This window comes from Dysidea avara, chromosome 9 (genome assembly GCF_963678975.1).
Source record: "Dysidea avara chromosome 9, odDysAvar1.4, whole genome shotgun sequence".
NCBI lineage: Eukaryota > Metazoa > Porifera > Demospongiae > Dictyoceratida > Dysideidae > Dysidea > Dysidea avara.
The window spans coordinates 36,723,585-36,735,880 of NC_089280.1; the positions used below are offsets into that span (position 1 = coordinate 36,723,585).

At 37.5% G+C, this 12,296-nt stretch overlaps 1 protein-coding gene across 1 annotated transcript; it reads right to left on the reverse strand.

Annotated features, from left to right (window-relative positions):
* Positions 1 to 333: 333 nt before the first annotated feature.
* Positions 334 to 9,878, reverse strand: LOC136266394 (uncharacterized). The gene is made up of 4 exons (XM_066061410.1): positions 9,789 to 9,878; positions 7,879 to 8,043; positions 5,350 to 5,655; positions 334 to 884 (listed from the first exon to the last, which is right to left on the reverse strand). Exons 2-4 carry the CDS (start codon positions 7,954 to 7,956, stop codon positions 819 to 821), a joined length of 450 nt encoding a protein of 149 aa, XP_065917482.1. The 5' UTR covers positions 7,957 to 8,043; positions 9,789 to 9,878; the 3' UTR covers positions 334 to 818.
* Between the last annotated feature and the right edge of the window lie 2,418 nt (positions 9,879 to 12,296).

Here is a 12,296-nt window from a genome sequence, read left to right on the forward strand (position 1 = left end):
GAGTCCAGGTGACCCAACATTTACTCTAGGTAACCCAACATTGAGTCTCTGAACCAACCCTACATTGAGTCTCTGAACCAACCCAACATTGAGTCTCTGAACCAACCCATGGCCAACATTGAGTCTCTGAACCAACCCAACATTGAGTCTAAATTGAGTCTAGGAGACCCAACATTGAGTCAAGGTGAGCCAGCATCGAGTTTTAACAACCCCACAGTAACAATAAAGTTCAAAATTAAGTCTATGTAAATTTATAGTCTGCAAAATACAAGAAGCAGCATGCACAAAATTTACAGAAAATTGATCAGAAAATTATTTAATAAGTGCAGCTCATCAAATCTACACACTCAACTACATGAAAACTACAAACACAACTAGGCAAAACTAAAAGCTAGTACAGTTTATAGCTGACTATAAGATAGCTTTAGCCTTTTCTTGGCAAGCTCAGGTAGTCTCAAGGATCGAGACAACTCTATTTCATACAAAATTTCAGACTTTTTATTTCCTCAGTCCAAGGTTCCTTGCCTAGTTTACATGGAAACCATGGGTCAGAATATGACCCATGCATCCATTGAATGTTAGCTGTGCTGTCAGATTTATAAGCAACGACTGTTGCTAGCTGTGGCTCTTCACCTTCATACGTACTTAGGCACAAAGCATGCCACAATGTCACCAGGTTTTAAATATGATGTTGTTGCTGAACTTGTTGATGTCACTGGTGTTGTTGCTAAACTTGTTGTAGATCTTGATTTCCTCGCTCTTGTTCCTGTTGTTGATCTTGATGATGTTGATCTTACAGTTGTCGATCTGGAGGGTGGCTACCTGGTTGTTGAGTGCATTGCTGCTGATGGTGTACGACGACTTTTAGGATGAGTTACATTTATCTGCACATGAGAAGCATAGTTAACGATGAGCAAATAGAATACACACCAAGCAGTAAGAAGTAAAAAATTAGTAATTTTCAGGTCAATCCTTTATAATCAATCATATTGACCATGCCTCTTATTGGTAGCACATAGCTATAGGCTGTAAAAGACCACACCCCTTGAAAATAGATCTGTTGTTTGAGGCCCACTCGAGATATTCTATTAACATTCCTTCAAAATGTTGTAACCATTGAAAATCTCTTGAAAATATCATGCTTGAGATATGAAACAGCTACCTTAATACCACAGTCATGTTTAATATTCTAATAGAACAGTCAAAAATTTCTATAGAGCAAAACATCCTAACAAACTAGTGTATTTAAAAACTGTTAATTAAGTAGGCATCTGTTATGTAAGCATAATTTCGGGGCAGTGAAAAGCATTGAGGAATATTCCGGAATAATCGGATTAATTCTAGGAATAATTGGTACAAATTAAAATACAAGTTTTTCTTTGTAGTGTAATGCAAAAATCCTTTAGAAACTACCAAAACAGTGCAAGTATAAAAATGGTGAAAAACTAGTCCATAATTTTAACAGAGCAGTCACTTATTTAAAAATCCTAAGAAAGAATAATTGGAAGATTTTGGAGCATATAGTTAAGAACGGAACAAAACAATAAAACTAGAAAAACAGAATACACTGTACACCATATGGGAAAATCCGTTAAGAACAAAATACCGTAAATGACAAAAGTTTCGTGGGATAAACCTTTTGCAGTTTTATGGCTTTGCATCAAACCTTCAAGATTTTGCTAAAACAATTCTGGAGCAATAGTACAATCTAAGGCTTTAGTAAGGAAAACTTTTGTGGTTCTTGCAAAATTCACAAAAATTGCAAAAGTTTTATCGTTACAGTGATTGTTCAACATAACAATGTAACTGGGCTGTGTTGCAATACCATGATATACTTTTCACTTGTTTGGATCGCTACTTTGTTTTTAAAATACATGTAACTAGTATTTAAAAAATTGTTAATTTAAAAATGAATAGGGAGCCAAGCATTAAAAAGTACTGAAACAATAGATGAATGATGGTATTACAGCATAGCTTGGTGAGAAATCCCTACATTGGCATGTGACAACAATTATTTTAATCAATGCCAAAGTAGGGATCTTCTCACTGTAATACCACCATTCATCTCTTGTTTCAGTACTCTTTATCACTTGAATCCATACTTCATTTTTAAATTAATAATTTTTTTAATACTAGTTAGTTATTTTTGTTATAGCATACTGCCACAGTATATAGATGGGTGACTGTCCTATTAGGGTGACTGCTGTATTAGTTATACTATCTCGAGTCTGCTGTCAAGGTTTGTGGTAGGTAATTATAACACAGCCAGACTAATAAGTAGTATGGCCATTGTGATGCATTTGAAATAGATTGTTAAGATGGATGGTGTACTGTGCGAGCTCGGCCATTATTATATAACCAAGCTATCGGTATCAGTAAGTAGGCATGAGGCTATTATGGTCCAAAAATTGAGCATTATGCTTTTGAGCAGTGCTCAAAAAATCACCTATTATGCTTTTGAGAATTGCCCATTATTCCCAAAATTGTGCCACCATAATTGGCTAATAATGCCAGTTTATTGCTGTATCAGACCATTTTCATTGATGTTTAAGCTTCAAACAGTCTTAAATTCTTTAGCTGGCTGCTGTATTAGAGCATTTCATTTCAATGTGACAGCTTTATTAGAGTAAATAATATTCAGTGACTGTTCTATTAGAGTAAGTTTCTGACTGCTCTATTAGAGTATCTCAATCTTTTTTAACGGAATCATGCAGTCTGCAGATTTTCCTACTGTTATGGCTTTATAATCACCTCAAAATGCTAGCATAATTCCTGATTCCCACACATACCTATTATTCCCGAAATTATGCTGGCATAATCGCTGCATCCCTATCAGTAAGTCAGGTATCTAGGTGTCCAGTTCCTCTATACAGTAGCGCAAGCACTTTAAATAATGTTGTGGCGTCTAAATATGCTGCTCAAGGAAAGTGTTAATAAGAAAAATTAACACCTCAATATGGTTTTGTTACATGAAGAACAGCCTGATTGAAGATAAAAGGAAAGACAAGGTGCACAGGGTGTACACTCGTTGGAACCCCAAATGGCACATTCCACCAGCCGTGTGCTGCTTCATTTGGCCTCTAGCCTTGCAAATGTGGTCAGTCAGTAAGGCAGACTAACTTTGGAGTTTTGGCAATTTAAAAAAAAATTCTATATCCAGTCACCAGTAAGTGTTTTCTTGTTTTTAATGCTGTATTTTATGTTAGATGGACTGACATTATTCCACAATGGTGATTTTCGTGGTGTAAGATGTCTTAAGGATGATTTTTAAATGCAGAATTTTTGGTGGCGTGCATTGTTTTTGGGGCAATCTCTACTCATTAAACAGTACTACCATACTGTTTGATTATTTAATGCACTAGTAATGCAAAAATAGTCTTAGGGAGTCATCGAAATATAAAGTAAAGAAACAAGAAAATCACCTTCACACTAAGCGGACATAATAACCTCTAAAAGTAGTCATGGGTATACAGGAATAAAATGTACACTAATACAGGTGTATATCTACAGGTGTAGGTAAACTTTTCTGTTTTGTATTTCAAAGGTCCACTGAAATGGAAAATTCACTTGCCATTTAAATAGGTAGTTTGTATCATGCAATGCACAAAAACACCTTTTAAATAATTCAATTATGTTGTTATACCAAGATATTAAGCCACAAAGTCTAGTTACGTCATGTTGTGACGCAAGACAAAGAACTGGAAGTACAGTTATTACACACTTTGCAATGGGAAAGGTAGATAAACAGTGAAAGTTTAATGTGCAGGTGGCAATACCAAGGTCTTCTTTTCAACTTCATAGTGTTCCAAGATTACCTGAATGTTCTGCTGGAAAACAATAGCGGAGTCGCATGTAGCTAGCTCAGCCTGTAATGCTTCGCACTATTGAAGCTCGCTGGCTTCACGCTTCACTGAAGTAAGATTAATTTGGTTTGTTTACAAAGCTGAGTTAGCAGTACCATGAAACAAACAATGGTATCTATGCTACACTTACCCGAGCTGCCTCTCTGCCTGGTAGAGATATCTCGAGTAATATCTCATGCATATCTTGCCAATGCGGGGGGGGGGGCAATGGCGCCATCACAATTGTTTTTTCCTCACATTTCTCTACCTCAATCCACTGTATTGGACCCTTAAACGTACTCAAAACATCCAAGAAATAAACTTAGACGTGCTTCAATCACTGTTCTGTTGATTTACAGTCCCTTTAACAGGTGTTCTCGAACGTTTTTCACCGCAAGACCAGCGTAAATTCACTTGTAGGCCTGTAACTAGCTGCAGTATAAGTTCTTACCGTGTTTCAAGTTGTTATGGTAGATACGTATGACGTGAAACTATATCGAACTTAGCTGTACATGGGCAGTTCTGTCACTTTAATGGCACCTCACGCGTACTAAAGCTTCCTTTGTCTGATGCATTATGACATAATATAATTGACTAATCACAATCCACTAAAATGTATTATATCTACAAAACAAAACCTGACTAAATCACACGCACCAACCTATCCCACCAGTAGCAAGGATTGATAATAGTTAAAGTGTATTTTACCATTTCAGTGGACCTTTCAATGATCCCTAGAACCATTATCATGACAGTTAAATTCACAAATACTGTATCAAAAGAATGAATAGTGCAGCGGCGGAGGAAGTAGTTCATATGAGGGGGGGCTGGGCTGACCCAGACTTATTTCTATATAGTTTGGTAAGGTGAGACCAAAAAAAAAAAAAAAAAAAAAAGGTCACAACCAACTGACAAGAGTTTTCCACCTCACCAGCTACCATTTCTAGCTGATAAACTACATAAAAATCCTTTCATAGCTCGCTACACACTGACTACTTTATTAGAGTGACTGCTCTATTAGAGTATCTCGATCTTTATCACGGTTTTCAGCCCCACTCCAAGAAAGATAATTTCGGTGTGATATCATTCTGAGGGGGGGCTTTAGCCCCCTAGCCCCCCCCCCCCCCCTTTCCGCCGCCTATGGAATAGTGCAAGATCAAATGTTTCATATAAACATCCTCCCGTTGATGTTAACAAACGTATTTGCAATGCCACTTGCTGCCGACCCATAATTAAATCTTACAAGACTGCTTTTATAATAAACCCAGTAGTCTGACTCTTATTGGCTTGGGTGATAAGTCACACACCACCACAGGCTGTTAGCCTAGATAGGGGCACAGGCTACTAGTCCACATGGTACATATCACTTGTATCATGTGCTCTCATGATTACCCGACATGTACATCCACGCTCTCAGGCCTGCAGCCCTCAGGCTAGGGTGTACATACATATCAGGCAAATCACTCTGGCCCACAAAACAACCATTACACACAAAATAAGTAGTTACCAGTTTGGGTATCCTAGATTGTTTCTCCAAAAGAGCCCTTGTTTCATCACTCAGTTGATTATCAGTACTTGAAGTTGCTGGCCTGCTATTGGAAGCTACTTGTAATATCGGTAGATCCCAAAGGACATCTGGATTCACAGTAGTAAGTAATGTGCTAGCTTCATCAGCAAACAAGCCCCACTGCTCAAATGCTAATGGTGAGACCCAAGGTTGATACTTGGGTATTTCTTGCAGTAATCTCTCCAAGTCAACCTTGTCTGCAGATGGGCATAGCAGTGAGGGAGCAATACTCAAATCCGGGCTGGTCTAAAGGTGAAAAAATCATTCTTAAGCTGGGAACTTGTACTTGCGATGGCTGGACTTGCTTTTTAGCTTGTAACTAACAAATGTAACAATAATGTATTACTAGTTACAACCCTCAAAGTAATTTGTTTTTGGGAGTAATATGCAACTGTAGCATGTTATTTGTTATAGCTTAGGAACAGTTTAGAAGCAATGAGTACTATGTAGCAAGCTACCAATTATCGGCCAGTATGTATTATCATCAACTGCTGTGCCAATTAACGGCAATAATAAAATCAGGTATTTTACAAACGAATACAGAGTAGTTGTCCCATGCTTGCTTTATTCTGTTGTTTTATCGGTATTAATCATCTTCATTGGTTGTCTATACTAAAGTTATTTATAGTAAGTGTACAGTATTACCAGTTAGTTTACTTTGAGCACTGCAACACCATTTTCTTTCAGGCAATGACACGTGCAAGACTAAGAAAGGGTGAAGAATACCATGAAATGTAACTCCTCAGCTCCGTAAAGAATCTGGAACCACCCATAGGGACCCGCCGATTATGCTGGCATAATTATGAGCATAATAGGTGCCTGAAAGCATTGAGCATAATGCTAGCATAATAGGTAGAATATTTTGTAACAGTATGAATTTTTGCTTTTAAAAATAGCTATCACAGAAAGATCGATATACTCTAATAGAACAGTCAGTAACTCTAATAGAACAATCACATAGCTGACTGTTCTATTAGAGTATATCGATCTTTTCTGTGATATGCATTTTGACAAGTAGATTTGTGCTTCAGCCACTTATTATTTATCCATAAACTGGAAATTATCAGCAGAGCATGAGAACTGAGGCATAAACAATTAGGCACAATTTGAGCATAATAGGTAAGTATTGAGCATAAATTTAAGCATAATAGGTAAATTTTTGAGCAGTGCAGCATAGCATAATAGGTAAAATTATGAGCATAATCGGCGGGTCCCTAACCACCCATGCATGACTGCTCAAATGGCCCGAAATAGTGTATGGATGTCAATAGAAATGGGTACCATAGGGTACAAATTTGTTCAACGTCCAGAAATAACAATAAAGGGACAAAACAACCTTGCTGAAGTAGTTTACAGAGTTGTTACGGATGCTGGATTTGGTAAGACAAGCAAAACACATCAAGAGTGTAGTGGAAAAGGTTTTAAAGGACAGAGGATTTTTTACTAATAAAAGGTTAAGGAGATCTTAGCACCAACCACAGCCTCAATTGTCTTCAGAGAGTATTGCTAGTGAAGCCGAATCACCCATGTATAGAAGGTTGTCGACGGATAATAGTACTCGTGACTTGTGGCTTGTTTACAAATGAAGATCAACTACTATACAAGAGGCTGTATGATGTGTGTAGGCTTACAACATAATTAGGGATGTGCTGATTTTGCTGGCAAAAATATTGGAAAAACATGTTGGTAAAAGTGAAGAGCAAAATGCTAGAAAAATGGGCACCAAGGAATGGAAACTTAGCACATTTTGTATGAAAAACATCGAGATACTCTAATAGAACAGTCACGTACAGTACTGTATTAGGACAACATATGCTCAAAGAAATGGCAAATAAAGATTGAGTTACTCTAATAAAACAGTCGCTATGTGCGAAATATTCTAATAGAGCAGTCACATGTGCTTGTAGGTTTGAGATACTACAATTAAGTTTTATTGATGCTGAGCAAAATAAAGAATTTCAAGCAAAATGTTGAGCAAAATCAGTAAGAAAAAAAGAATTGCTGAAAAAACAAATAGGTGGGAAAAAGAAAATAGGCTCATCCTTAAACTAGAGCTGTGAACCGGTATGCATAAAACCCGGTTATTAATTGGTATTGTCTAGGTCAGTCAATCACCCGTTAAGAAGCCTTTAAACTGGTTTTGCCCACCCACTTGGTAAACCATAAATTATCCCTGCTGATAAGTGTTAACATCTTAGTTTAACCTCAAAGCATGTGTAAATATGTGATTGTAATAACTGTTATTGTAAGGCAGGATGTTGATGGTCCACCCTACAGGCATGTTGAGTATCATTATGTCTGCCAATACCACTGTATTACATGGAAACCAGTTAATCAGTTAACTGACAGTTATTGGTTACAAGTTTACTGGTTTTGAATTTGTTATCAGGTTAACAGCTCTACCATAAACATAATATTAGTGTTTTTGATCCTATATGAGACAGTACCACTGACTTATCTGCATAGTACCACTGACTTATCTGCATAGTACCACTGATTTATCTGCATAGTGCCTGCAGAAGTTGTGCCTGCAGAAGTTGTTCCCATGTCATTTGGTCACAATGAAACAGTTGATACTAAAAGTCAAACAGCTTCCCATTGTCTTGTGAGGAGCAGCCGGACCTGTCGCCAAATCTATGTGATGAGGAGAGTTAACATTAGTCCTTTAATGTATTGTGAAACATATACCAACACAATCTATAAATGAAGAGGCAGCAGAATTAGCCAGTATGGCTGGATTGTCAGTTTTAAAGGAATTGCTGTATTAAGGAGAGCTGCAGGTAGAAAATTATTTTGGCCAAAGAATACATCGAAAGAAGAAGCAAACTATTGACCATGGTACTACAGCTGATAAAAAAGCATCATCTCAGTAATGTTCTGGCAGAAGTTGGTGTGCACATTGCACATAGGTTAATGATGATACTGATGTAGCGCTAACGTACATATCAGCAGGATGTTGCAAGCAGCTAGTGGTACTGTAGGAGTAAAGTATGACTGTGGACAATGGCTCCATGAATGGCATTTGGAAAAGTCAGTCACTAGAAAGGATGGGAATGAAAGAATGTGTTGTAACTGTGCTGTATTAGCAGCTTTTTGTATATTCAAAACCTGTTTTTTTATGTATGACATTGCAAACATGATTTTTCACAAAGCAGTTACAGTGTTATTAGAAAAAGTGATTAGTGGTATCTTAGTGTGAGTGTCTGGTGGGCACATAGTCACATATATATATATATATGTTGTAGTGGTAAAAAGAATTTACATGGCTTTGTGGGCTGATTGTTAACCGATAACATGTACATGTTGGTGATAAACGGTAATCTACTGTATCTGCTTTCAGCGATAATAACCAGTGTTGGGAGTAACGCGCTACTTATGTAACGCGTTACGTAATATTATTACTTTTGTGGTAACAAAGTAATATAACGAAATACGCTATGAAAACAGGTAATATAACGCAAGATATTTTACTTACAAACGTAACGCGTTACCTAAGTAATATAATTACTGTAACGAGTCTAATATGACGTAATATTATTATTAAAAGTAACGAAGTTACTAATCTCGTTAGTAATCTTCTGAGTAACGCCTAACCACAACGAAGTAACGAGGCCTACTGAAAGAAGCTTATTCACTAGCTTCTTACTTATAACCAAGGTTTGCACATTGTCCAACAACGCAATCATGTCACGTGATAAGGTGGTAGTTTCACACGTGACAGCTTAAGGCTGTGGACACAAAGTAATATAATATGTAATATTATTATAGTTACTTTATTTTATGGGTAATATGTAACTGTAACTAAATAGTTCTGTTGCAAGTAATATGTAATATGTAACTAGTTACTTTTACAAAGTAACTTGCCCAACACTGATAATAACAGATGAAATCTTGGAGCTGTGGGTCTACTTTTTCTTGTGAGACAACCTTAAACAAATGCTTCATCAGGAAATCAAACTGGAAGTTTGTATGTCATTGTATGCATGCGCTCACTGTAAAGTTCATGTCGATAATCAGCAGCTTATGCTAACAAGTTCCATTTTAAAGTAAACAACCCAACTCTGCTCATGACCTAAGAAAATCGTAGCCTACAGTATCTCCATCAGTTTTCTATACAACTTCATAACAGGCTAAAAATTGTTTTGGTAGAGATAGACAAAGCATGGAAAACATTAAAGATTGTGACATAACAATGGAGATTTTGTACACAAACAATGACATGACCATTTCTGTTTCCAATTCTGGTAATGTTTTATCTATGATTGCATCTAGTTCATGAAAAAAATGAGATACTAACATCTTACCCCAAGCCAACAAAGCCAAAACATAATATTAGGGTGTATGGATTGTACACAATCATGTATAGTAGGTTTACATACCACTAGTAATTGATCTCCTCCTAGCAGCACTCCATCCTTGCCATGCATCGGTGCTATACAGCTTATAGTGCATGACAGCGGCTCCACTTACAAGGGGGTTCCATACGTCCTCAACAATCGACACCCACTTTTCTACACATCATCTGATTCGGCTCATCGAGCTGAGTTGTTTGATACGTAGTTTAAAGTCATCGGATCAAAGATGACCGAGTTATGGCCTTTCAAACTTTTCTACATACATATTCAGTTTTATATGCATACACATATACATACATACATACATACATACATACATACATACATACATACATACATACATACATACATACATACATACATACATACATACATACATACAATACAAACTTTTCACAATCAATCAGTCAGTCACTTACATCATGCAAACTATTATGTGTAGATCAAGTTAATGTCCATCTGGTGAGGGCGAATATTAATTAGACGGTGCTACGTAACCCTAGGGTGGTGGACATTAATTAGAATAGGGTTATGTACACAAAATCATCTATTTTCAGCTTCACACACACACTAATTTGCCTATATGCACAAAAAATCACCCAGCTTAGCACAAATACTTTTTACATGTATAAATGTATATAGGTGAAAGGTAAGGTTTGGTTACAAGGGGGTTCCATACGTCCTCAACAATCGACACCCACTTTTCTACACATCATCTGATTCGGCTCATCGAGCTGAGTTGTTTGATACGTAGTTTCAAGTCATCGGATCAAAGATGACCGAGTTATGGCCTTTCAAACTTTTCTACATACATATTCAGTTTTATATGCATACACATATACATACATACATACATACATACATACATACATACATACATACATACATACATACATACATACAATACAAACTTTTCACAATCAATCAGTCAGTCACTTACATCATGCAAACTATTATGTGTAGATCAAGTTAATGTCCATCTGGTGAGGGCGAATATTAATTAGACGGTGCTACGTAACCCTAGGGTGGTGGACATTAATTAGAATAGGGTTATGTACACAAAATCATCTATTTTCAGCTTCACACACACACTAATTTGCCTATATGCACAAAAAATCACCCAGCTTAGCACAAATACTTTTTACATGTATAAATGTATATAGGTGAAAGGTAAGGTTTGGTTACAAGGGGGTTCCATACGTCCTCAACAATCGACACCCACTTTTCTACACATCATCTGATTCGGCTCATCGAGCTGAGTTGTTTGATACGTAGTTTAAAGTCATCGGATCAAAGATGACCGAGTTATGGCCTTTCAAACTTTTCTACATACATATTCAGTTTTATATGCATACACATATACATACATACATACATACATACATACATACATACATACATACATACATACATACATACATACATACATACATACATACATACATACATACATACAATACAAACTTTTCACAATCAATCAGTCAGTCACTTACATCATGCAAACTATTATGTGTAGATCAAGTTAATGTCCATCTGGTGAGGGCGAATATTAATTAGACGGTGCTACGTAACCCTAGGGTGGTGGACATTAATTAGAATAGGGTTATGTACACAAAATCATCTATTTTCAGCTTCACACACACACTAATTTGCCTATATGCACAAAAAATCACCCAGCTTAGCACAAATACTTTTTACATGTATAAATGTATATAGGTGAAAGGTAAGGTTTGGTTAGGGTTAGGGTTAGGGTTAGGGTTAGGTTAGGTTAGGTTAGGGTTAGGGTTAGGGTTAGGGTTAGGGTTAGGGTTAGGGTTAGGGTTAGGGTTAGGGTTAGGTTAGGGTTAGGGTTAGGGTTAGGGTTAGGGTTAGGGTTAGGGTTAGGGTTAGGGTTAGGGTTAGGGTTAGGGTTAGGGTTAGGGTTAGGGTTAGGGTTAGGGTTAGGGTTAGGGTTAGGGTTAGGGTTAGGGTTAGGGTTAGGGTTAGGGTTAGGGTTAGGGTTAGGGTTAGGGTTAGGGTTAGGGTTAGGGTTAGGGTTAGGGTTAGGGTTAGGGTTAGGGTTAGGGTTAGGGTTAGGGTTAGGGTTAGGGTTAGGGTTAGGGTTAGGGTTAGGGTTAGGGTTAGGGTTAGGGTTAGGGTTAGGGTTAGGGTTAGGGTTAGGGTTAGGGTTAGGGTTAGGGTTAGGGTTAGGGTTAGGGTTAGGGTTAGGGTTAGGGTTAGGGTTAGGGTTAGGGTTAGGGTTAGGGTTAGGGTTAGGGTTAGGGTTAGGGTTAGGGTTAGGGTTAGGGTTAGGGTTAGGGTTAGGGTTAGGGTTAGGGTTAGGGTTAGGGTTAGGGTTAGGGTTAGGGTTAGGGTTAGGGTTAGGGTTAGGGTTAGGGTTAGGGTTAGGGTTAGGGTTAGGGTTAGGGTTAGGGTTAGGGTTAGGGTTAGGGTTAGGGTTAGGGTTAGGGTTAGGGTTAGGGTTAGGGTTAGGGTTAGGGTTAGGGTTAGGGTTAGGGTTAGGGTTAGGGTTAGGGTTAGGGTTAGGGTTAG

Coding starts and splice junctions, on each gene's coding strand:
- LOC136266394 (XM_066061410.1), bottom strand. CDS start 7,956: ATGGGAACAACTTCTGCAGGCACAACTTCTGCAGGCACTATGCAGATA. Junction 5,656..7,878: donor ACTATGCAGATAAGTCAGTG/GTACTATGCAGA, acceptor TTTCACCTTTAG/ACCAGCCCGGATTTGAGTAT. Junction 885..5,349: donor AATCTAGGATACCCAAACTG/GTAACTACTTAT, acceptor TCTCATGTGCAG/ATAAATGTAACTCATCCTAA.